The 25,503-nt window shown below is 42.7% G+C and overlaps 1 protein-coding gene across 1 annotated transcript in view; it reads left to right on the plus strand.

Annotated features, from left to right (window-relative positions):
- ELOVL7 (ELOVL fatty acid elongase 7) overlaps positions 1-20,195 on the plus strand; it is a 75,837-nt gene extending 55,642 nt beyond the window's left edge. Inside the window, exons 3-8 of the mRNA XM_004583727.2 lie at positions 1,523-1,713; positions 4,694-4,774; positions 6,008-6,064; positions 8,161-8,266; positions 14,818-14,954; positions 19,083-20,195. Of these exons, the coding sequence (XP_004583784.2) occupies positions 1,523-1,713; positions 4,694-4,774; positions 6,008-6,064; positions 8,161-8,266; positions 14,818-14,954; positions 19,083-19,292 (782 nt within the window). The 3' untranslated portion in view covers positions 19,293-20,195. The remainder of the gene's footprint in view (positions 1-1,522; positions 1,714-4,693; positions 4,775-6,007; positions 6,065-8,160; positions 8,267-14,817; positions 14,955-19,082) is intronic.
- The last annotated feature ends 5,308 nt before the right edge of the window (positions 20,196-25,503 follow it).

A 25,503-nucleotide genomic window follows, 5' to 3' on the forward strand; every position in this document is an offset into this window, starting at 1 on the left:
CTCTCTCTCTCCCCCCAACCCCCGTGCCTCTCAAATAAATTTTAAAATTTCCTTAGTAAGCTGGATTTAGTTCTTCCACCTAGCTTTCATTTCTTCTGCTTAACTAATTACACAATTTTATGTTTTTTCTTAATGATAAAATTTCCTACTCATCACTGTTTCATCTTTAATGGTTTAATTTATATAATTTTTTTAGTGAGTGGTTATATTCTCCAAACTGTGCTCCACAATATCTTCATTCCATAAGATCTAGCAAATGGTATTTTTTTAATAATTTATTTTTTATTAATTACATTACAATATGTTGCACATTTTTATATGCACTGGGATTTCCCCCTCCCCTCCCCAAACTCTCCCCCCACGGTGGATTGCTCCACCTTGTTGCATTTCCATAGTTCAAATTCAGTTGTGATTCTTTCATTGGAGGTATTTACCAAGCACACAATCCAGCATCTTATTGTCCTGGTAAGTTCAACAGTTTCTTGGTGAGACCATCTCTGGTCTGAAGGTAGAGCCAGCAGAGTATCATCCCAATCAATTAAAAACCCCAACATAACATTTACAACCAATTACAACATTATGGCATTAATTGACATGGTATTGATTAACCAAGATGTTAATAGGAAAATGCAGGTTCTCAACCATAACCTGTGACTTTTTCATAGACATTTCAATTTTGGTTTATATTCAACCGTGTTCTATACACCTTAAAATGGCTATAGATTAAGATTTAGCAAATGGTATTGTAAAAAAAAAAATAAAGAAGTTTGGAGAATGCTACATGCCACCATTTCCTCTTGGCATTTCACAGGATATGAAACACTAAGAAAAACTATCAGTTTAACCCAGCAGTACAGTCATCTGCCCTTCACTTTCATAAAGAGACTTTAAATATTTTGTCTCCACTGCATGCTTAAGTAGTCACTTTTCCTATCCACCCTGTTTATGTGACTTTCTTATTCATATTCTAGATTGCTGAATATCCTGGGACCCATGTTATTGTTGACTTAGAGATGGAGGAGTAAATGCAGAGTGAAACATTGTTACTGTGAACGCCATGCATATCCAACTGTCAAATATAAGTTCTCCAGCACTGATATTGAGCCCAAGCAAATCATTCGTTGTAGAGATATAATAAGGAAATGTTGAGTCAGAGGTCAAACTTGCAGGATTGTTGAGAATTGACCACATCATTACTAGTTTATTTTTAATTTATTAAATTAAAATAGTAAGCTTGATTACAAAGTTGAAAGGAATGGATGTCCATGTGTGTCTCTGACCGGGGTGGGGAGGGTTGAGGAAGGCAGGCAGGACAAATGCCTCAATTTTTTTTTCTCTTCGCTGAACCTGTGGAGGTCTGGGCTGGGTTAGGCTGGAGCATCCATCAATTAGCGTGAGAGATGGAGCTGGGAGTGAAACTAACCAGGCAGCTGCATCCGCCAGAATGTGTGTTGGCTGGTGCAGGTGTTGATGGAGCCTGACCCTACTGTCAAGATGTGTACTTACATGCTGTTTTTTCTAGATCCAAGAGTTGAAAATTGGCTCCTCATGTCCTCACCTTTGCCACAAACCATCATCCTGGCACTGTATGTCTATTTCGTCACATCTCTGGGACCAAAGCTCATGGAGAATCGAAAGCCCTTTGAACTCAAGAAAACGATGATAACGTACAATTTTTTAATAGTACTCTTTTCTGTGTATATGTGTTATGAGGCAAGTGTCTTCAGTATTCCTAATGAGATAATTTTGCCTGAGTCTTCCTGTGTATCTGTCATTGTATGTGTTGTTCTGACTATAAAATGACCCTTTGAGAATGCAAGAATTTTAGAAATGGAGCTTACTAGAATATTTACCAGCAAATTGTTATGTGTAGAGGCCAGTGAATAAACTCTTCAGAGAATCTCAGTATAATCTACCTTGCAGGTAGTGAGAACATGTAGCGTGCAGTCTGGGGATTTGCAAATAGTCTTAACAGGTGATTAAGTATTAGTTTGAGGCAACTCATACTTGGAGACATGAAGTAACTTACCTTAAGTCACATAACTGCTAAATGAAGAGCTGATATTTGAACCCAGAGCCTTCTGACATCTGAGTTCATCCTGAAAACGTGATGGCTTATCATCACAGGGGCAGCTTGGGCTTCCTTCCTGCTCTGATGAGCTTTAGGATGATCTGCAGCTTTGGTTTGGTGTAGCTGGGTTTGGGAGAAATAATATGAACTCATATAAAACAGTAATGAAGGAGCCTGTCCCACTTGTTGTTATTAACAGAGATGAGGTTTGGGGCTGGCATTTAGCACGGTCGGTTAAGCTGCTGCTCGTGATGCTGGCACCCCATATGGGCACTGGCTTGAGGTCTGAATGCTTTAGTATCTTCCTGCCTGTGTGCCTGGGAAAGCAGCTGAAGATGGCTTAGTGACTTGGACCCTTGCACATGTATGGGAGACCCAGAGGAAGCTCTTGACTGCTAGCTTCAGCCTGGCCCAACCATGGCCATTGCAGCCATTTGGGCAATAAACCAGTGGATGGGAGATATCTGTGTGTGTGTGTGTGTGTGTGTGTGTGTGTGTGTGTGTGTGTATATCCCTCCCTGTGTAACTACCTGTCAAAGAAATAGACAAACCCTTAAACTACAAAAAGAAATGGGCCAATAGATCATTAATTCTCATATGTTGCTTCTGACCTCTGGGAAAGGGTGGTAAAGATGAGGAGTATGGAAGCCACCTGCTGATCTTCAGAGAGGGAAGATGCAGTGTGCTACCATCACACCTGGAAAGCAGAGGACCAGGAACTAGAGGGTCTCCATTCTGCCACTAACCAGCTGCCTGACCTGGAGAAGTTAGGTCACTTCTTTGGGTCTTCATTTTTTCATTTTATAAATAGAACCCAAATTAAACCAGATAGTCTCCCAGGTCCCTTTAAGCTCTGCTAGGCTTGGGTACTGTGTCAGTTTTGATCTTTAGCTTGTCAATTACAACATAAAGGTAGGTTTTAAAAATCTGAATTTGAGAGTTTCTATGTTTCATTCAACACTCATGCTTGAGTTACTTACATGCTATTTGTATAGCTTACTATTTACCAAATGCAAACTTCTATTTTTCATATTGCTAGCCTGGAATAACATTTGCTACAAGGAGAATTCGTCATCTGATGATATAATGTGTATTTCCCATCAGCCAGACATGAGCCCAAGCACAAGAGATACAAGGAGGCAGAGAACGCAGAATTTTGTAAAGTAGAACTAGCTATTGGGTGCACATTACATCCCTGGTTGGGAAAATATACTGAATTGTTTTTGTGAGGTATCTTTCTCACCCCTGAAATGTATACCCTATGCTATTCTGCATCTCTGTGTATGGTGTGATTGAATTATAGATTATGTTCTAGAAGGACCTGGGAATTAGCTGCATAAAAAATGTTTTTTTTTTTTATATTTATTTGAGAGGCAGAGAAAGAGAAGAGAGAGCATTCGCTAACCCGATGCCTTCAGTGGCTGGGCCTGGGCAGGCTGACATGGGGGTCCCAACACTGGGGGCCCAGCAGTAGCCAAAAGCTGGAATTGCAAGTGGAAGCAGGATTCAGTGAGATACACTGGTTTGGAACACAAGTGTCGTAGCCAGTGGAACAAAATCTCCCCCAGTAGTGTGTTTCTTAAATTTCATAGGCTGATAGTTGTCCCTCTCATTCATTTCTTTTCTTTACATCATGAAAATATTACTCTGATAGTGTATCATTAGCTTCTTTTCAGAATTAATTGTAAAATTGTCATTTTAGCTTTAATAGTCATTCAAAATAAGAAGTTTTGATTTACTTCAATGGAGAAAAAAAATGATAACATACCAGGAAAGTGCTGGCACTAGTAAGAATAAGAACTCAGCAAGAGAGAAGAACTTACTGTCCTGTCGATGCCCTAAGTTAAGGCAACCATCTAATGGATTCATTGACTTACAGTGGAAGTCCTTGGCTTTTCATTCCCAGATACCGTTTTCATAGAAGACTTTCTCTCCATCCACTGAAGAATGTCCATATAATCCAAAGGAAAGCTGAGGCTTGTCAATAGGCCTTTTCTTCTCACGCCAGGCGAAGGTCACTTGGTGGGTGTGCTGGAATTAAGGCCTGCCAGATTGCACTTTTATTGTTAACAAGAGCATTTTGCTCTATTACTTGTCTTGTGAATCCAGAGCAGTCCCAGTGTCTAAGTTATGTGTGTGCCTCATCTGGATTTTAAATGAGAAAAGTGTCATAGAGCATGTACTTCCGCTTCACATTATACAGTATCATTGGCTGCATCGCAGCTGTCCTGTGTGCACACTGAGGAACTTTAGCTTGCCCATGTATTTCTTAATGGATGAGAGATCACCAGGAGACACCGAGCCTGGGTTAGCTGTGAGAGGACACACATGCTCATGTAGAGAGAGATGTGGAAGCAAGCATTGCCAGGTTTGTGTTCTTCACTGTGTTAGGATTTCATTCCAAGAAACAAACACAGTTGAGAGATAATGTGTGAGTTTGCAGTTCTGCAAACCTTTGGTATTGAGCATGCTTGTGGTTTGTAATTGTTCCAGATGCTTTGCTTTTGCGCTGACTGCTGGCTCAGCGGATAATGGAATGAATGGATGCATTCAGAATTACCTTTTTTTTGGCGACTGTTGAACAAATGCTTCGTTCTTTAATGTGTGTCTGTTCTCTTGCAGTTTGTGATGTCTGGCTGGGGTACAGGTTATTCATTTCGATGTGAACTTGTTGACTATTCACGGTCACCCACAGCTATGAGGGTAAGTTTCTTTTTGGAAAAGCTTTGTCACTCAAAAGCATAGTTAAAACATTTTTGGATATAAACTCAGAGCAGTAAATGACTCCACTAGCAGATTATCCATGTTAGTGAAAAAGCTAAAAAATTAAAGGAAAGAACTAAAGAAGATCGGGTGGGTAGTTTGCTATAAAATGAAAGTACATTTCTTTTTTGATTTCTTAGATTTTAAAAAAATTCATGTGTGATTCCTCAAGAAAAGAAACATAGAGTTGTTGTAATACCCATCAGTTTCACTCTTACTGTGTATCTGAAAGAATTGGAGGGTGGAACTCAAAGACATCTTTGTACACTCAAGTTCATAGCAGTGTTGCTCACAATAGGCAAAAGATGGGAGCAAGCCCCTTGTCCAGGCATGGGTAAACAGATAAACAAAATGTGCTATACTTCATACTTACCCACACCTTCTGTAACAAGGTCTTGCAATGTATTTCATGAATCAACCATCCATAAGAAGCTGATTGTTTACAATCACCTGAGATGGTCAGTGTCCCCTTTACCACTGTTACCTGTACTGCCCATAAACAAAGAAGATCTAATTCTCATTGTACCTACATTAGGGCCCCAGGATATAAGAATGAACCCACAATGAAATGACAGTCTCCTACATGGTTGGAAGACACTCCAGTGAAAACATGATGGACTTGGGAAAATTCATGAAGTACACACATTATGAACCTGGAGGGGAGGGAACTTGGGAGAAGGGGAGGGAAGAGCCCAGTGCCAACTAAAATTGTATCAGAAAAAAAAATAAATGAATTTTTTAAAATGTGCTATAGACATAGAATTGAATATTTTAAATCAGTCTTTAAAAAGAGCAAGGTTCTGACTCATGCCACAACATGGAAGAACTGTGAGGACATGTGCTAGATGAGATGATCTAGGCCATACAAAAAGCCCACTCCAGGCTTCACCTTATGGAAAGTGCCTGTGGTAGTGAAACTCTTAGGACAGAAGGCAGTAGTTAGCTGAGCCTAGGGAGAAGGGGAAGTGGAGACTCAGTATTGAATGGATACAGGGTTTCAGTTTTGCAAGATGAAAGTAGTCATATGGCTGGATGGTGGTGTTGCTTGCTTGCCTAACAGTGTGATTGTACTTAATACCATTAAACTATTCTCCAAAACGAATTCATGCCAAGATTTAAAGAAAGAAAAGTTTTCCATGCAGAAAATAAAATGAATTCATGTTTTTTCTGCAGATGGTACGCACCTGCTGGCTTTATTACTTCTCCAAGTTTATTGAGCTGTTAGATACTGTGAGTATGTGGTCACCACAATTGGTAAATGTTTGATGTTTCCAAGAAAGCAATAAGTGCTCTGGTTGAGTTGTCTGATAACTGGCTATCTCTTGTCCATAGGCAGAACCACTGTTATCTTTTTAACCTTTACTGGCACTTGTGTGGGAGAACAGATGGGAAAAATGTCTTAATATTTTACAGGCTGCAGAAGGTTTTTCTTATGGAGGCAACACCAGATTGAGATAAGCACGTTAACTGTCACGTAAAACACAAAACTGTGTGTGGTGGCAGTTGCTTTAGGAAATAAATTCAGGAAACAACATCAGACCTTTGGTTCTTCATTGTGTAATCCATGCTCCTTTAAAAAGATAAATACTTCAAAACTCGTAAACGTACCCAAGGCAACGAAGTCCCGGTGGAAGACCAGTGGGGAGAGCAACACCTGCTTGATTCTGCTTGGCTGGGATCTGTCCTTGCTAGCCCTGGACCCTTCCCATTTCAGATCCTGGTGAGAATCCGCTCTGAGCTTGGACAAGTGTGTCCTGGGAGAAGCAGGTGGCATGGCTCGGGGTCTAGAATGAGAGGAGAAAGCCAAGAGGCTTGGTGTCCAGAAGAGCTTAAGAAAACTCATCGTGGCAAATGAGTCCAGTTCTGACTGTGAGACTGGCAGAGTATACTCTGGAAGATACACCCCTGTAGAGAACCTCCTCCTGCTAGCCCGCAGTGGCTCGCCCCATTATGTTAGAATTGGAAGTGCAGGTAGAATTCAGGGTTCTCAAATGCTATAGCCTGTGGAGGGCTGGTGAAAACACGCATGCCTGGACCTCTACCCCGGAGTTACTGATTCAGTAGATCTTAGATAGGGCTCAAGAACTTACATCTTTAATAGATTACCCCATATGGTGCTGATGCTCTTGAACCGGGGATTAACCTAGACCCCTGTCACAGTTCAGCTATCATGGTGCAGCAGAATTAACTGCCTGGGCACGGCGAGAGTAACCTTGGCTCCAACTCTGGATTTGGTGCCAAATGGTCTGGAATAGATCCCAGACATGGTTATTTAAACAAAACAAAACAAAACAACCAAACTTTTCAGACATTGTAAAATGCATCACTTGTCTAGTCCTTACTTAAAAAAAAAAAAAAAGAAGCCAAGATAGTCGGTGATTTGCCCAGGAGAAGGAGGCTTAGGACCCAGTCACTAGTTGGTGGCTTTTCTGTCGCACCAGGATGCATTGTTCCATGTGCATAGTGCAAAAGCAAGCAAATGTGGGCATCATTGTTTCTGCTTTGCATGATTTCAGTTGCAGCTTCCACAAGCAAACTGTTGCCTCTGTACCCTTCCCTCAGCTGCCCATCTCAGACAGCTCCATCAGCACTTCTCTGGTTGCTGTTTGGTCTCGCCTTGTATTTAAGTCTTAGCTGTATTCTGAATTTTGCTTTGGCATTCATTTTGTCACTTTCCCCAATTCTTGAATTCTGCTCTTTTCATCTCTATCGTTTGTACAAAACAATAGTTACGTTCAATCTGTGTGGTGCCTTTATTGTACTTTTTCTTTTTGCTATGCACCTTTGTGTTTTTTTTTTCATCTTCTGCTTTCAAATAAATTCTGCAAGCATTCCCCTTTAATGAAAATTTGCCAACTTTTGATTTTTTTCAAATGGTCCTTGAGTTTGCCTGCTCCCATACCCAAATCAGTAGGATGTGTTAGAAACCAACGTAGCCTGCCTTCAGTCCTAAGATTTAAGATTCCTTTGCTTTCTTGTGTGCTTCAAAATGCAGTGAAGTTTATTTTGTTGCACTGATGGCATTTCTTAGAGTGTTTTTTGGCCATACTCTTCCCATGTATATCTTTGGTTTTAAATCTGCCTAAAATTTCTGTTCACCTTCATCGGCTCTTTCTTGGCTAGACATCATACCCAAATTGTTTTACACTAGTTAGCTTTTGTGCTGCCCTTTGAAATCCAGCTGCTTCTAGAAGCATTGCATCAGGCCAGTCCTTGCAAAAAGAAATTATGATATGAAACGGTTTGCACTAAGGCAGTGTTTTTGTAATGCTCAGTAATGTATTGCATGATTTTATGTGAACTTGATTTTCTTTACATTGTTTCAGATCTTTTTTGTTCTGCGTAAGAAAAATAGTCAAGTGACTTTCCTTCATGTCTTCCATCATACCATCATGCCATGGACCTGGTGGTTTGGCGTAAAATTTGCTCCAGGTAGCTGAGGAAGAGCTGGGATAATGTCTTACAAATAATAACATTGCTGTGTGCTGTAAACAAAGGTTTATCCTTGAATGTAATGTGTAAGAAACTAAAAAAAAAAAAAATCAAGAAAGACTTTGGTTAAGCTCCTGACTTTCTTGAATTACTCCCTGAAATGTAACTGGGACTCTTAGATTTGTTTGCCTCCTTTGATATGCTTGAATTTTGAGCACATTCTTCCACATAATCTCTGTTGGGTTTGGGTTTTACTCTTTTTTGCTAGAGCTCTAGTAAATGCTTTTAAATACATGACCAGTAGACAGATCAGTAAAATGATAAAAGTCTTGGCTTTTTAGGGTTTTAGTTGGATAGCTCGTCCTACTCTGTTCACAGGAAGTTACCTTGCTTGTCTCAAGTTGCACATCTTGTCTGCCTTAATGTTTCTTGTAATGGATACACACCTCATCTCCTACCAGCACTTTAAACATGTTTCAAATGACAGTTACGCCAACTTCTCCAAGTATCCTACCCTAGCAGAGGACATTATGACATTATTTTTTTTTTTGGTCAGAGAAATAGTTTAAATCAAAACTTTAGCCACAGGCTTGTTCGTTCGTTCATTCTCTCTCTCTCTCTGTCTCTCTTCTTTCTTTCTTTCTTTCTTTCTTTCTTTCTTTTTTTTCATGGAAAGTCAGATATACAGAGAAGAAAAGACACAGAGAGGAAGATTTTCCAACTGCTGGTTCACTCCCCAAGTGGCTGCAATGCCCAGAGCTGAGCCGTTCTGAAGCAGGAGCCAGGAACCTCTTCCTGGTCTCCCACATGGGTGCAGGGTCCCAAGGCTTTGGCCCATCTTTGCTTTCCAAGGGCAAGAGCAGGGAGCTAGATGGAAAGTAGGGCCTCTGGGATTATGCCGGCGTGTGTTACGCGAGGACTTTAGCATATGTGTTGCCGAAGCAAGCACTAGGTGAGGACTTTAGCCTAGTGGCTACCACACCAGGCCCCACAGGCTCTTTCTTTGTGTGTTTTATTTGGGAACTGTAGGAAGCAGGAAGTATTTTTATCCTATTGTAAAATTTTAAAGAAGTGATACCCCCAAGAAGCTATTCTTACCTCAGTAAGCTTTGATTGGTGAATCTGTTTGGTTCTGAAGTTGAGGAAATTTTCACATGTTCCTCTAGTCCACAGCACGGAGTGCGTTCCCATTTCTGTGCACAGCTCTGCACAGGGAGACCTGCTCAGCTCTGGACTTCAGGAGAAAGGAGCCCCAGCTGAGGAGTTCTCCTGAGTTCTAGATGCTCTTGCATGGGGGAGGGAGCTGATCTTCCTAGTGCAGGGCATAGAAGGACCTGGACTGGGGAGGAGGCGCCAGAACCTAGAGAGGCAGTGAGTGCTAGAGGCATGGGTAGAGCATGGCCCCTCCCAGGAGCTCCAGGTAAGATACATCTAGACCCCCAACTGACATTTGTCTGCTGAGGAATTTAACAAGGTAAACCCTAAGTGCTGCTTCTTAGGACAAATGTTAGTATAGAAGCTGAATTGACATAGTAAGGTGCTTTCCATTTAACCAATCCAAGGTAACCGTGCTGTGAAGCCTCCCTCATGGTTTGTGTTCTTTCTTTGTTTCTGTTTTCTCTCACGTGCATATCATGTCTCACAGTTCTTCCTAAAGTGGTGTAAACTGAGGCCCTCTTTGTATTGGTGAACAGCTGGAACACATCTCAGCATCCACTGAAACAGCGGGTTTGATTTCCTGTGTATAACACCAATAATGAGAGGCGTTTAGTTCGTCTTTTGTGGTAGGCAGATTGATTCCTAAATTATCATAGATGAACATTTGAAAGGTACTTCAAACTGATCATTTAATCTAGTTTCTTCCGTAAGAATGAATGCTATAGGACAGATAATTGTATTGGGAAAAGGATTGGAAGGCGATATCCCAAAATGTGTAAATGGGTGATTTGGAGATTCTTTTTCTTTTTAAAAAGATTTATTTATTTTATTACAAAGTCAGATATACAGAGAGGAGGAGAGACAGAGAGGAAGATCTTCCGTCCGATGATTCACTCCCCAAGTGAGCCACAACGGGCCGATGTGTGCCAGTCCAAAGCCGGGAACCTGGAACCTCTTCCAGGTCTCCCACGTGGGCGCAGGGTCCCAGTGCATTGGGCTGTCCTCGACTGCTTCCCAGGCCACAAGCAGGGAGCTGGATGGGAAGTGGAGCTGCCGGGATTAGAACTGGCACCCATATGGGATCCCGGGGCATTCAAGGCGAGGACTTTAGCCGCTAGGCCACGCTGCCGGGCCCTGATTTGGAGATTCTGAAACAAAGAGGGGTTCCCTTTTCTTCCTATCCTCCTTTGTTTTGTCCAGTTTTTCTATGAAATATCTCAGTATTTATAATGGAAAGAATGGGTTTTAGTTAAGAATGCACGTGAGTGTTTTTCTCACATCCACCCTTGAGTCCATCAGTAGTCTAGCTTACATTTCAAAACCCAACAGTGCTTTCAGGAATGAAGCTTTGAAGTTACTCTGTACTTCAGTTGTAAATAGCACTGTGTTTATGGACTCCCGGTCCTTTATAGTCATTTCCTTGGCCACACCCCAACATCCCTTCGTTCTTACAGAATGAAGATGAGAGCAAAAGTACGGTTTCCCTCATATATTTGTGTTGGCATTTGTGCAGCCTTGTGTAGAGCTGGGGTGCCCACGGGTGCAGCACCCCTGAAACCTGTTGAGCAGCCCCCCCCGCTGCGCACGAGTGCCTTCCGTGTGCTAGCTGAGCGTAGGACGGAAGACGCTCCGTCCTGGAGTTGGATCAGAGCTCATCTCCAGGTTGTCGTTCATTTCCTGTCTGCCAGTTGTCCTCCTCGCTGGGACAGTCATCACATGTTCTTTTTGAACAGGATGAAACTATTTCTGTGATAGGCTTTTTTTTTTTATTGGAAAGGCGGAAATACAGAAAGGAGAGACAGAGAGAGGAAGATCTTCCGTCCAATGATTCACTCCCCAAGCGGCCATAACGGCTGGAGCTGAGCCAATCCGAAGCCAGGAGCCTCTTCTGGGTCTCCCACGCGGGTGCAGGGTCCCAAAGCTTTGGGCCATCCTCGACTGCTTTCCCAGGCCACAAGCAGGGAGCCGGATGGGAAGCGGGGCTACCGGGGTTAGAACTGGCGTCGATATGGGATCCCCGGGGTGTGCAGGGCAAGGACCTTAACCACTACACCATCGCGTCGGGCCAGGCTTTTATATTAATATATTTATACTCCCTTAGAGAAATATGGAGAACTTTGATAAATATCCAGAGGGTTCTTTGATTTTTTTTCCACCAAATCAAAGGGGTGAAGAAGTGTAATGCTGCTCACTGTGCTTTGTTTTGGCTTGTGCGTCTTTTCAGTTCTTTTATCCTAAAGAAGAAAGTAAGTGTAGAGAAGACATTTTTATTGAAACCTTCCGAAGGAGATATTAAAAAGCAATGATAGTTCAGATGTGTCAGAGAATAGACTTATTAAACTAACATCAGAAAATAATTGTGGTTGGAGAAAATAGTATTACTTGTACTTGATATTTTTTTCAATAATCCTTATGAAACATGCCTAGGCTAGTGCTTTGTTAAACTGCTTTCCGTGGCATCTTCATTGAAATGATCCAGGGTTCCAGTGGCAAGCAGTCAAGCAGTGAGGCAGGTGCCATGGTGAGAACAACTCTGTTAGAGTCTTTAATCCAGGTGACGTGGGTTTCCCATGTGTATATGACTGAGAGACACAAATGGAATTGAGAGATAGTTGATGCACTCCCCTGAAAAGCAGCTTGACTCCTAAACCACAAGAAATAGGCTACTGTTCTATTTTTAAATTCTGTTTTCAAAAGGTGTTTTCACACTGCTTATAATGTATTCAAGTTTCTTTTGGGAATAAAGGCTAATCCAAATGTGAATTTTTTTTAAAAAGCTAGGACATTCTTTATAAGCTTCATTGATGTTGTTCCTGCTGACATGGTTTATGATAATGAAGAAATCAGATAAAACTTTGCATGCTGTTGAAGCAAAGAAAGTGTATAAAGCATGAGAGAGACTTGGGGCTATTCAAATTTGTTTAAAGCAGGGTATGCAAAGGGAGTACTTTAGTAATAGTGGCATCTAATAGTTTCAAAAAGTGCTACAAAATTTCTTTCTGCTATGCAGCAGTTTCCAAGGTTTTTGTTGTTGTTGTTTGAAGATTGACTTATTCATTTGAAAGGCAGATAGCAGACAGTGAGATGGACACAGAGACCTTCATCCCCTGGTCCACTCCTCAAGGGTGGGCATCCAGCAGCCGGGGGTGGTCCAGTACCAACTAGGAGCCCAGGGCTCCATCCTGGCGGTGTAACGGGGGTGGCAGGGGCCCAAGCACTGACATCATCACCTGCTACTTTCCCAGGCATGTTAGCAGGGAGCCGGATCAGAAGTGGAGCAGACAAGACTTGAGCCAGTTTTCCAGTATGTGATGCTCACAGCAAAGTTTGCGAATTAGCCAACTGTGTCAGGACACCAAGCCCAGGACATTTTTTTCTTTAAAAGTGATAACTCATAGACTTTTTCTATACCACAATTAGTTCAAGTTCATTGGTATTTTGTAGACTATTTCAGACAAAATTTAAAATTCATGAGCCACATTTCTAAATTGAATCAGAGTTAATGAATTTAAATTGTGGAGTACAGCGCGATAGCCTAGTGGCTAAATACTCATCTTGCATCCACTGGGATCCCATATCGGCACCAATTCTAATCCCAGCGGCTCCACTTCCCATCCAGCTCCCTGTTTGTGGCCTGGGAAAGCAGTGGACGACAGCCCAAAGCCTTGAGACCCTGTACCTGTATGGGGGACCTGGGAGAGGCTCCTGGTTCCTGGCATTGGATAGGCTCAGCTCCAGCCATTGTGGGATGAACCAGCAGACAGAAGATCTTTCTGTCTCTCCTTATCTCTGTATATCTGCCTTTCCAATAAAAGTACATATATTTTTAAAAAGAAAATGTCTAGCATAGCTAGTAATGAAAGTCTGTGAGTTTTGATGCCAAAATGCTTGTGGTGCAAACAATAGTTAATAAAAATTGTTGGGCCCGGCAGCGTGGCCTAGTGGCTAAAGTCCTCGCCTTGAACGCCCCGGGATCCCATATGGGTGCCAGTTCTAATCCTAGCAGCTCCACTTTCCATCCAGCTCCTGGCTTGTGGCCTGGGAAAGCAGTCAAGGACAGCCCAATGCATTAGGACCCTGCACCCGCGTGTGGCAGACCCGAAAGAGGTTCCTGGCTCCTGGCTTTGGATCGGCGTGCACTGGCCGTTGTGGCTCACTTGGGGAGTGAATCATCGGACGGAAGATCTTCCTCTCTGTCTCTCCTCCTCTCTGTATATCTGACTTTGTAGTAAAATGAATAAATCTTAAAAAAATAAAAAAATAAAAATTATTGAGGCTAGGAGAGTAAATTTGATTCTACATGTGAGTAAAAATATTCGTAGCACAGCTCTGTTTTTAAAGATTTTTTTTAATTAATTGTATGCATTAATTACATTGTGTTGTAATTTCGTAGGAACTGGGATTCTCCCCACACCTCCCCACACCCTCCCCACACCCTCCCCACATGGTGGGTTCCTCCACCTTGTTGCTTAATCATAGTTCAAGTTCATTTGAGATTCCCTCTTTGCAAGCATATGCCGAGCATAGAGTCCAACATCTTATAGTCCAGTCAAGTCCAACTACTTATTGGGGAGACCCTCTCTGGTCTGATGGCAGAACCAGCAGAGTATCATCCCGATCAAATAAAAGCACTAGCATACCATCAGCAACAATTGACATCATTATGGAATTAATTGACAGTATTGAGCAGCCAACATGTTAAAAATAAATGTGATTTCTTAACCACATTCTGTGACCACCCCATTCAAATTTTTATTTGAAAGGCAGATTTACAGAGAGAAGGAGCAAGAGCATGAGAGAGAAAAAGAAAGATCTTCCATCCACTGCCTCCCTCTCCAAATGTCCACAATGGCTGGAGCTGAGTCAAACTGGAACGAGGAGCTTCTTCTGGATCTCCCGTGTGTGCAGAGGTCCGAGGACCCAAGCCGTCCTCCACTGCTTTCCCAGGCCATTAGCAGGGAGATGGACAGGAAGCAGAACTGGCGGGATTAGAACTGGTAGCCATATGGGATCCCAGCACGTGCAGGGCGAGGACTTTAGCCACTAGCCTACCATGCTGGGCCCCCAAAATAATTTTAAAAATTATTCAGCAGTGTATCATACCTGAAGGGTAACTTCATTTGTGAAAGTAAGTGCAAGTCCTAAGACAGTCTCACAGGTTAAGGTGAAACAAGGTAGATAAGGACAGATGCATTTATTGCCTATTTTTTACGTTTTATATTTTACTAAATGCATTATGTAGCTTCCTCTAGTTTGATGACTAAAAGGTTGATGTTTCATGAATACTTGAGTTTTTAATTAAAAATTGAAGAAAAAATTTTCCTGCCATCTCAGTACATATGGGAATTTCATGTGAAGGAACAAGGTGCTCACATTGTAATTTTCTTTTCCAGGTGGTTTGGGGACATTCCATGCCTTTGTAAACACAGCTGTGCATGTAGTCATGTATTCCTACTATGGACTCAGTGCGTTGGGACCAGCCTACCAAAAGTATCTGTGGTGGAAAAAACACTTGACATCATTACAGCTTGTAAGTAATTCATTTTTTTAAGATTTATTTATTTTTCTTACAAAGTCAGATATACAGAGACATCCGATGATTCACTCCCCAAGTGAGCCAGCGCTGCACCGATCTGGAGCCAGGAGCCAGGAACTTCTTTCCAGGTCTCCCACATGGATGCAGGGTCCCAAAGCTTTGGGCTGTCCTCAACTGCTTCCCCAGACCACAAGCAGGGAGCTGGACGCATAGTGGAGCTGCTGGGATTAGAACCGGCGCCCATATGGGATCCTGGCGCATTCAAGGCGAGGACTTTAGCTGCTAGGCCACGCTGCCGGGCCCAGTAATTCATTTTCTTTAGAACTGGATGTGACATGAAACTGGAGTCTTTTTTTTTTTTTTTTTTTTTTACTGTTAAGTAGGATTCTAGCAAAATAAAGAGTGTATGAAATGGTAGAGATGTGAAGTCTGGCCCCTCCAAGTAAGCCACCATTATCCTTTCTGTGTTACTTGAACTTTATTAACAACTTTGCTGACAACGAAGTGTATCTGGTATATTAACAGACAGAAAAGGAAGCTTATTTTTCTACACTGCTTCATCTTAAAAATGTAAAGATGTTTTTGCTCCAAACTTTCTCAGGGTTCTATAGAATAATAGACATCATACTCAAGTAGGTGTTAGAGATTTGATATTCCAGATCTCAGTCGCGTGGGAGGCAGGACAAGTCGTCCTCCTGCCCATGGTTGGTGCTGAGGCTGCTGAGTGTGTTCTCCGTCCGTGAGAGGCATCAGCACACACCTGTTACACGCTGGATGCTGCACGTAAGCCAGCAGCGTTTCCAAGAGGGCCGACATTCAGCTAGGACCCAGTCACAGCTTACAAGCATCCATTCTAAAAAAATCACATTCAACTTGTTTTGGAAAATTAAATGTGCATTTAAGACGATGATCTACTTTTAATTTTATTGCCTTCCTTTAGAAAATTTCTTCCATCCTCATCATTCCAAATGGGTAATTTGTAACAATTGGGCTTTCAGTGACACCAAGAGAGTTTAGCTGTAGTGATCCCATGGAAGCTTCATTTTTAAGTTAAAATCCTACAATTTGCTACATGAAATTTAGCACATTTGTATAACGATGTTTCCCCAAGTGAGAGAGTGATATTTTAGTAAGCATCCTAACTCCTTTTCTAATACTAGATATGGAATGAAATGAGAAGCCTTATTTATTAAAAGAGTCCTTAGTCAAGATTCAGCTACATCCTTTTGGAGTTATTCATTGTATCTGTAATTGACAATAATCTAAATGATAGACTGTGAGGAAATGATGAATGGAGCCTGTTTTCCTTGGGCTTGCTTCCTCTGCCTCCCTAGGCACACGGGGAAGCTGGATTGGAAGCAGAGCAGTTGAAATGCAAACCTCTGTGCTGAAGTGGGATGCAGGTGTCTCAGGCAGTGGCTTGACTTGCTGAGCCACATTGATATCCGCAGGAATGTATCCAGCTTTGTGCTTTATATGCATATAACCGCTACGTGGCTTAGGTTCTACCGCACATATATTTGTGCTAGACTTTTCTTTCCTTGGCATCCTATTAAAGCTTATGAAAAAATACTTACACAGGAAAAAAATAGAAGTTGGTTCATTATTATTTCAAATGTGTCAGTTACATAGAAACTCACTAATGTTTAGAATTTTGAGAACATTGCTTCTGGAGTTTATTTCCTTTTCCACAAAATATGAGGAATAATTGCAGCCACTGAGCAGGAATATCATAAAAGCTCCTGAAGATAATGCAAGGGACAGCAATGACAATGATAAAATGACAGTAAGAGAAATTATGTGAAAACCTTAACCATTGTCGGGGTCTGAGTTGTGACTCCATGGGTTAAATTGCCACTTGGAGCAACTGTGTCCTGTATTGGAGCACCTGATTCTGTGCTGGTTCCCCCATGAGTCCGATGTCCTGTAGCAGATTACAGGCCAAGTGCTTCAGTTCCTGCCATCCTGTGGCAGACCTGAGTGGAGTTCCTAGTTCCCAGCGACAGGCTGATCCAGCCCAGCTGAGGCAGGCATCAGGGAAGGGAGCTAGCAGATGGAAGGTTCCTCCATCTCCCCTCCTTTCCCCTCCTCCCCTCCTCCCCTCCTCCCCTCCCCTCTCCTCCCCTGCTCTCCTGTCCCCCTCCTCTCCCCTACTTTTCCCTTCTCCTTCCCCTTCCCCCTCCCCTTCCTCCTCCTTATCCCCTCCCCTTCTTCTCCCTTTCCCCCTTCTCTTCCCTACCTCCCTCTCCTCCCCTTTCCTCCTCTTCCCTCCCTTGCTTCTACTCTCCTCCCCTCCCCCTCCCCTCCCCTCCCTCTCCCCTCCCCTCCCCCTCCCCTCCCCTCCCATCCCCCTCCCCATCCCCTCTCGCCCTCCCTTCACCTCACCTCCTCTTCCCTACCTCCCTCCCTCTCTAACTCTGTATCTGAACTAAATAAACTTGAAAATGAAATCTCAGCCATTGCTATAACTGGATGGATTGTGGCTAGTGCTGTTGGTTTCTTTTTTTTTTTTAAGATTTTATTATTATTGGAAAGCCGGATATACAGAGAGGAGGAGAGACAGAGGAAGAGCTTCTGTCTGGTGATTCACTCCCCAAGTGAGCCGCAATGGGCCGATGCGCGCCAATCCAATGCCTGGAACCAGGAACCTCTTCCAGGTCTCCCATGCGGGTGCAGGGTCCCAAAGCTTTGGGCCGTCCTCGACTGCTTTCCCAGGCCACAAGCAGGGAGCTGGATGGGAAGTGGAGCTGCCGGGATTAGAACCGGCGCCCATATGGGATCCTGGGGCTTTCAAGGCAAGGACTTTAGCCGCTAGGCCACGCCACCGGGCCCTGTTGGTTTCTTTATAGAGGTTACTTTTCTAAAATTTCTGCAGAACACATGTTGCCTTTTAATCGGGGGGGGGGGTGGTAAAAGATATTAACAAAACTTTGAATGTTAGCCTATAAGCCCTCTTACAGTGGGGTGGAATGTTCTGGCACACGGAATTTTCAGCACTGTTAGAAGGATGCAAGTGCTCCCACTCCTTGCGGGGTAGCTCCTGAGTTGGCAGCCAGGCCATAATATTTCCTGTGCCAATGGAGGACAAGTACCAGAAACGCTTTGTCTGCTGCAGAATGTTAGGAGCACTAATTTGAATATTTTCTTATTTGTAAAATTGAAATATCTGGTAAAAAAAAATAAAAATAAGATAGAGTATTTGAACTCCAAGCCATCCTGGAGGGGCTGACACTGGACTCAAAGGGTTAAGGTGCCACCATCAGCATCACATAGGGACACTGGTTCTAGTCCCTGGTGCTGCACTTGCAGTCTAGGTCCCTACTGATGCACCATGGGAAGCAGTGGAAGATGGCCCCTAAGTTCTTGGGCTCCTGTACCCGTGTGGGAGAGCAGGAAGAAGCTCCTGGCTTTCGTGTGGCCTACCCCTGGCCATTGTAGCCATTTGAGTGAGTGAATGTGCAAATGAAAGATCTCCCTCTCTGCCCGTAGCCCTGACTTCCAAATAAATAAAAATACATCTTTTTTTTTTTTTTTTTTAAATCCTGGACAAATAAGCCACAAAACAGTGGTTGTCATTGCACTGTATGTCACAGAAACTGGCTCAGTAGACTCCTTGAGTGGTATAAAGGGTGCATAGCTCCAGGAATATGGGCCTTGGGCTGATGGAGTTACTTTTTAAAATTTATTTATTTTTTATTGGAAAGTCAGATCTGCAGAGAAGAGGAGAGACAGAGAAGAAGATCTTTCATCCACTGATTCACTCCCCAAGTGGCTGCCACGGCTGGAGCTGAGCCGATCCAAAGCCAGGTGCTTCTTCTGGGTCTCTCACACAGGTTCAGGGTCCCAAGGCCTTGAGCATTCCTCTACTACCTTTCTAGGCCACAAGCAGGGAGCTGGATGGGAAGTGGAGCAGCCGGGACACAAACTGGCACCCATTTGGGATCCTGGCAAATGCAAGGCAAGAACTTTAGACGCTAGGCTACCATGCTGGGCCCCCATCTGGGTTTTGACATCTCATTGTCCTGATCACTTCCAGAGAGACTTGATCTAAAGGTGAGTTTTGCCACCCTGCCAGTAGCACCCCAGGTCTGAACAACTCCGTCTCACTCTTTCGTCTTTTAGGTCCAGTTTGTTATTGTCACCATCCACATAGGTCAGTTCTTTTTCATGGAGGATTGCAACTACCAATTTCCAGTCTTTCTGTATGTCATTATGTCCTATGGGTGCATCTTCCTGCTGCTCTTTCTCCATTTTTGGTACCGTGCTTACACCAAAGGCCAGAGGCTGCCCAAAAATATGAAAAATGAAAGCTGCAAGAACAAACAGCACTGAAGGGACGAGCACGACACGAGACTGTGATTGAGCCTGAGACCTTGTCTTCCGTGACAATCAAGAGAGATTTAACTATGCAGTGCATTTTGTATATTTTTCAAAACAAAGAGCTTGTATTTTTATGATAAGTTATTGGAACTTCTCATATCTGACAGCTCAAAAGCTCCCAAATGGTCTTCTGATCATTGGAGCCTAAACTAAGCAAGAGTTTCCCAGCCACTTTTAAAGCTAATCATAAAGGTCTGGTCGAATACCGTTTGTCAAAATGAAAGGAGGATGTGATGTGCTACAGCATTCTTCAAAGAAGTCCGGTAGAGATGAAAAATATCATGAGATATTTTGAACCCGGGGCAGAAACCCATGCACTACAGCAGATTCCTTCTGCCAGATGTAAAAACCTCTAACCGTGGGCTCTTGCTTTGTCCCCATTGACATGTCTAACTCTGGAGTCCAGTGCCCAGTCTAAAGAGCTAACCCAAGGAAGAACTAAGTGAATTTTTGATGGACTGTCATTTAAAATCATTGATGATTATGTGTAATGGATCTTTTGAGACTGTGCCACCGGTTTTGCTGCGAAGACTTCCTCACAGCACCTGTTACTCTACCAACTCTTTCAAAGTAACAGTCTTTTTGGTTGGTTGGTACACTGATGTTCTTGACTCTAAAGTGGAGCTCATATTATTTGGGAAACGAGGTGATTTGTTTTGATGGGTTAATGAATAGTTTGCTATTGCTATTTTACAATTAACTTTGAATATCTCTGTGAAGAGTTGTATTTGTCAATAAAAAAATATTTCAGTGGGAAAAATCTGTTGTTTGTTGCAATACCACTTTCTCTTGTTGTCATGGTTTAAAGGATTGTCTTGGCTAAATATATATATATATATATACACATGTATGTATAAGTTAGATATATATATATATATATATATATATATATATATATATATACACATGTATGTATAAGTTAGATATGTCAGTGTTCATATCATTGGCATGCACATACCCATAAATCACTTAGCCCATCCATCATACACAGTTTCCAGATGGCATTAGCATGGCTTGTGAAGCAGTTGTTGGCCAACAGTGGCAGACAGTACTGAAGGGAAGACTTGATGCTATAAATGAGGGTTGTTCGCCTGAGAGAGAGAATACAGAATATGGCAGAATATGGGTTATATATGCTTAGTACTGTAGGTAATCTGTGGAAAGTATTTTCCAGCATTTTGAATTAAGAGCCTGAGTTTCTTTGATTCAAACCTATGAATCAAATAGTAAAGGGCTGAGAATCTTTCAACATAGGTTTGGATTCTTTAACATTTAAAAGTCCTCTCATTCTTGAATTTTCTTATTGTAGAACCAAAATCACTAGTCGACTAGAGTTTTGTTCAACAAATAAAATATTTGGATGAGTGTGACTTTTTGGTTACTGATCTTTTCCTTTCTTGTTCTATGTATAGTCCATGTTTAATGGTTGTGAGACTGAGATCACTGGTCCTTACAGCCCCAGGTGTATGCAGCGCTCAGCACTGTGCCCACAGCCAAGCCCAAGCCGGCCCCGACTGGGAACCCAAAGTCCTTTTCTGCCTTGTAACTCATTGCTATACACCATGGCCTTTAAACCTCACACTTGCCAGATTCAGGTGTTTTTAACTTTTTTTTTTTTTTTTGCCATAAAGTGACCTTTAGTGATTGTTCTTGCAACATGAGAAGATGAGAGTTGATAAATAGAAAGAATTTAGTATTATAGAATTAGTGTATTTGTAGAAATAGAAAAAGAGAACAGTGCTAAATGGGACAGCTGCTCTAATTGATTTCACTGTGAAGGTCTCAGGTTTACTTATTCAGAGTTTTTCATACCCAAGCTGTGCTAAATCTAGGGAATGTGCCAAGTACTGTTAAACATCTCTATTTTCCAAAGATCCAAACAGGTTAAAAACCAAGCAGAACCAAAAAGAGAAGAAAAGCAAAAAAAGCAGTTAATTGATTTTCTTATATACTCGTCACCTCTCCTGACCTCATGATGTCTTCAAAAGGTCTGACTTGCCTGTGGATCAAGAACAATGTGTGTTGAAATCCACTTTCTCAATTCTGTGGATCAAAGTGGAAAGACACAGATCATGTGAGAAGACATCACAGTTGGTGAACATAGCCGACACGAATGTCACTGAATCTCGGATTTGTATGGGAAATGCTTAATTCAGAGGGTTCTATGTACTCATGTGCATTTCTGTTGGGATTCAACCACTGCTCCAAGCTTTGTTGCCTTTGGGTTTGCTTATCTAACAAGCCCGACTTTCAGTTATAAAATCTAGTCTCTTACACCTCTACAGATCCTTGAGAACCAGTACCTACAGTGTAAATGAATACAAATTTTTAATTATCTGTGGAGCATTGCCATTGTACAGTCTTAATTCCTAAGTGGGATTATTGAGTAAATTATGTTATATAAATTATAGAATTGTGAAGTTCTATGCCTTCAATGATCCTTCCTTCTGTTCATCTTTTCAAGACTATGGGAAACTGTGTTGTCGAAGTTGGAGTTTGTTTTTCTCTGTATATTATAATAAAATTGTGGTTATCATGTGTAATTGTGACTGCGTATTTCATCCTGGATTCTAGTGCCATGTGTTTGAACAGGGAAGCTGTCTTTCATCTGAAGTTATTTACACCTTTATGTCTACTTCCTATGTTTGGGGCACCAATGAAAAGTCTTAGTATTTGCAGTATCTGTTGCTTCAAAGTTAAGGAGTTAATTTTGCTACAGTGATCAAGAATTCTGATTGGAAGGTTTGTAGTGAGGAACCACATGACCAGTCTGCTTATGAGGTTTGGAGAAGAATCTTACATGAAGCCCAAGGCCCCTTTGACCTCCATTGAACAACATTTCCCTCCTGTGGAACACAGTTGGGTGGAGCAACCCATAGTAGTTAAGTATCTTGTATGTGCTATGCCAGGTTGCCAAGTACCCTGGAATAGCGCAGCGTAACATAGAATGCCACAAGGGAAGAATATGTCATCATGTGCTTCCTACTGTGCCAAATAAGAGAGTAGGTTGGTTCTTTCTAAAAGATCCTCCCAGGAGCTGTACCTGGCAACTTCTATTTACATCCCGTTTGTCGAAACTGCCTCGCTATGGTCATCCCTAGCTGCAAGAGAAGCTGGGAGTGCCATCCCTGTGCAGTCAGATTCTATTAGTAACAGAGAAGATAAGAAATGAAGTTTGCATGGCAACTGCTGTAACATCGCCGTTGAGACTCCACCATCATGATGCAGAATTATCTTGTTTGGATAAGATATGATGTTTTGGATGATTTGTGTACCTTCTTCAGCTGTCAAAAGGGAAAAGTGGCTGAACACACTTCTTTAGAGCCAACACTACCTGGCATCAAATGAGCGATCATTTTGAAATGCATATAACTATATATGTAATTTCTATGAAGTACATATTTTCCATTCAGCATACATTTTGTGTAGCTTTTGTTATTTCTACCTGAGTGACATGGTTGTTTCTCAAACTGTAACAGCTTATTACTCCCTAATCGATCACCCCAAAAGGTGATTACCTAAAGCTGGTTTATTGTATTACCTCTTGCCATTGTAGAGACACAACACGCTGGGAAGCTGAGTAGTTCTGGTTGCGAGTCCCTGATGGTGATTGCCATCAAGTTGTGCCTTCACTTGGAACAATGGAAGTCCGAGGCACCTCGGAATTGTCTGGTCCTCTCTTCTCAAGTAGTTCCAGGTATTCCCCAGATGGTGCTCCCACTTGGACTAATTTGAGCATCCTCACCTGCAACATGGAGCATTCTGGGGCACCAGATCGAACTTTTGGGAGTGAGCATTCCAGGGAAGTCTTTAACCAATAGCCTCAGAAGTCAGAAATCACTTCCTTTGCATGGAAGTCCACCCAGTTTAAGGGAGAGGAACATAGACAACATCCCTCAATTGGAGAATTGTTAACTGTCTCATTGTTAAAACATATGTTGGGCCCAGTGCAATAGCTTGGTGGCTAAAGTCCTCACCTCATATCTGTCAGGATCCCATATGGGTGCCAGTTCATATCCCATGTAGCAACCTGCTTGTGGCCTGGGGAAGCAGTCGAGAAGGGCCTGATTCCTTGGGACCCTGTACTAGCATGGGAGACCTAGAGGAAGCTTCTGGTTTTGAATTAGCCCTTGTGGCTGCTTGGGGAGTGGATGGAAGCTCTTTGTCTCTCCTCTCTATAACTCTGACTTTCCAATAAAAATGAAGGAAACCTTTTAAAAATATAGAATTAATTTAGGAGTTGTGTTTGCATGAAGAAACTAGAACTTTGTAGATCTCACATGTTAAACATAAGTATTTGCTTCAGTTACCTGTGGCCCCTTGCACAGGGAATATGGGCTTAGCAGATATGAGGCAGATGAGGCCGAAGGGGGAAAAGTAGATTCCCTAACCCAAAAGAAAGCAATGTTGCAGTTCTTTCTGTTTTGGGTAGTCTAAGTTACATGCTGCATGAGGAGAGGATGTGGAAGGAAGTTCCTTAAATGTTTCCAAGAGATGAAACCACAATGGAGATGGCCAGACACAACAGGCTTGTTACACTGGGCTGCCCTAGAGAGAGCCACAGATGTGTCCACGGTCCAGCCAGGTATGGCTGTGGCTTTTACTGAGGTCCGGTATCAGATCAGACAGCGTATCCGTGTGCAGGTATAAACCAACAAGCTTCAAACTATAACACCTAATCTCTAATCACTGCTTGCCTACATTCCAGCTGCACTGCTACGAAGACAGTGCTTCATGTTTATTTTCTAGAACTTAGAGGGACCGGTCTAGAGAGCAATCTGGTGGTTAAGGGGAGAAAGCTTGGTTCCGGGTAGTGACTGGGAAGCCCAGTCTAGACAGAGATATTCTGTAGCCTCTGATTACCTGAATGTGAAAGCCATAGACTCCGAGCTACTCTCTTCTATTTCAGTGGTGCAAATTCTTCACTTACATGTGCCTTGTATTCCCTCACCCTTGAATATGTTCCTTTCTTTTGATGCCTGTGGCAGCTTTCCTAGTCCAGACACAAAAACGTTTGCTTAGATTGTAGTGTTATCTGTGGTCTTGCCACACTTCTACACAATCACCAAACCTCTTCTCTCCGGTTGGTGTCCTGGGAAGCAAGCCTGGTACAGAGGCTCTGGGAACACAGACTGTGGCGCCACTGGTGTGGTCAGATGCTGCCTGTGTGACCGATTGGCTGTGAAACCTGCGCAGCGTCTCTGGCACTGAAAATGGAAGCAATACTGCTTTCCTCAGCAGTTCTTTGTCAGGATGAGATGAGTTAGCACAGTGAGAGTAGGGGCTGCCTCTGAGGTACTCAGGCTAAAAATCTTGCTGTCATTCTCCTTGCTTGCCCTGCCATGACTCAAGAAAAAAAAATGATCACGAAATCCCACTGGAGGCCAGCATTGTGCTTCAGTGGGTCAAGCCATTGCCTGTGATGCAGGCATCCCATAGGCTCACTGGTTCCTGTCCCAGCTGTAACACTTCAGATCTGGGTCCTTGCTGATGTGCCTGGGAAAGTAATGCAGGGCCTGGGCCCCTGAACCCTCATGGGAGACCTGGAAGAAGCTCTGGCCTTAGCTCAGCCCCGGAAATTGGTTGCTTGGTAGGTTATGAATACGGATGCTTTAAATACCTCTGTACTTTGAGTGTGTGTGTAGATTTTCAAACCAGGTGGGTAGATATCTAGTAGCATAATTGCTAGATTGTGTAGCAGAGACTATGGTTAGCTTTGTAAGAAGCTGCCAGAAGATTTTCCAGGATACGTTACCACCACCCAGGAATGAGAGCTCCTGTGAACCCACAGTCCTGCTGAAATTTGGTCCAGCAAATGATTGATTTATCCAGTTTTGCTTTCCACAGCTCCAGTTACCTGTGGTCAACTGTGACCTGGAAATATCACTTGAAAAATTCCAGAAATAAAAAAAAAATCCATAGGTATTAGTAGCTGTCTTGGTTAGCAGACCAAGGGTCAAAGTGTCACAGTGCTTGTGTTTAGGTAACCCTTATTCTACTTGCTGGCCCAATGCACATGAGCGGCGATGTCAGGGAGGCCTTGGGGTCTAAAGTCTGGGGAGAGGGATTAGCTCTGGTCCTGTGTGCCAACACTGCAGAGCTTACAGGGGAAAGGGCGATAAATAGGTTTGCTATTATCTGTAGTTTCTTGGAACTTACATCC

This window comes from Ochotona princeps, chromosome 23, assembly GCF_030435755.1.
Source record: "Ochotona princeps isolate mOchPri1 chromosome 23, mOchPri1.hap1, whole genome shotgun sequence".
NCBI lineage: Eukaryota > Metazoa > Chordata > Mammalia > Lagomorpha > Ochotonidae > Ochotona > Ochotona princeps.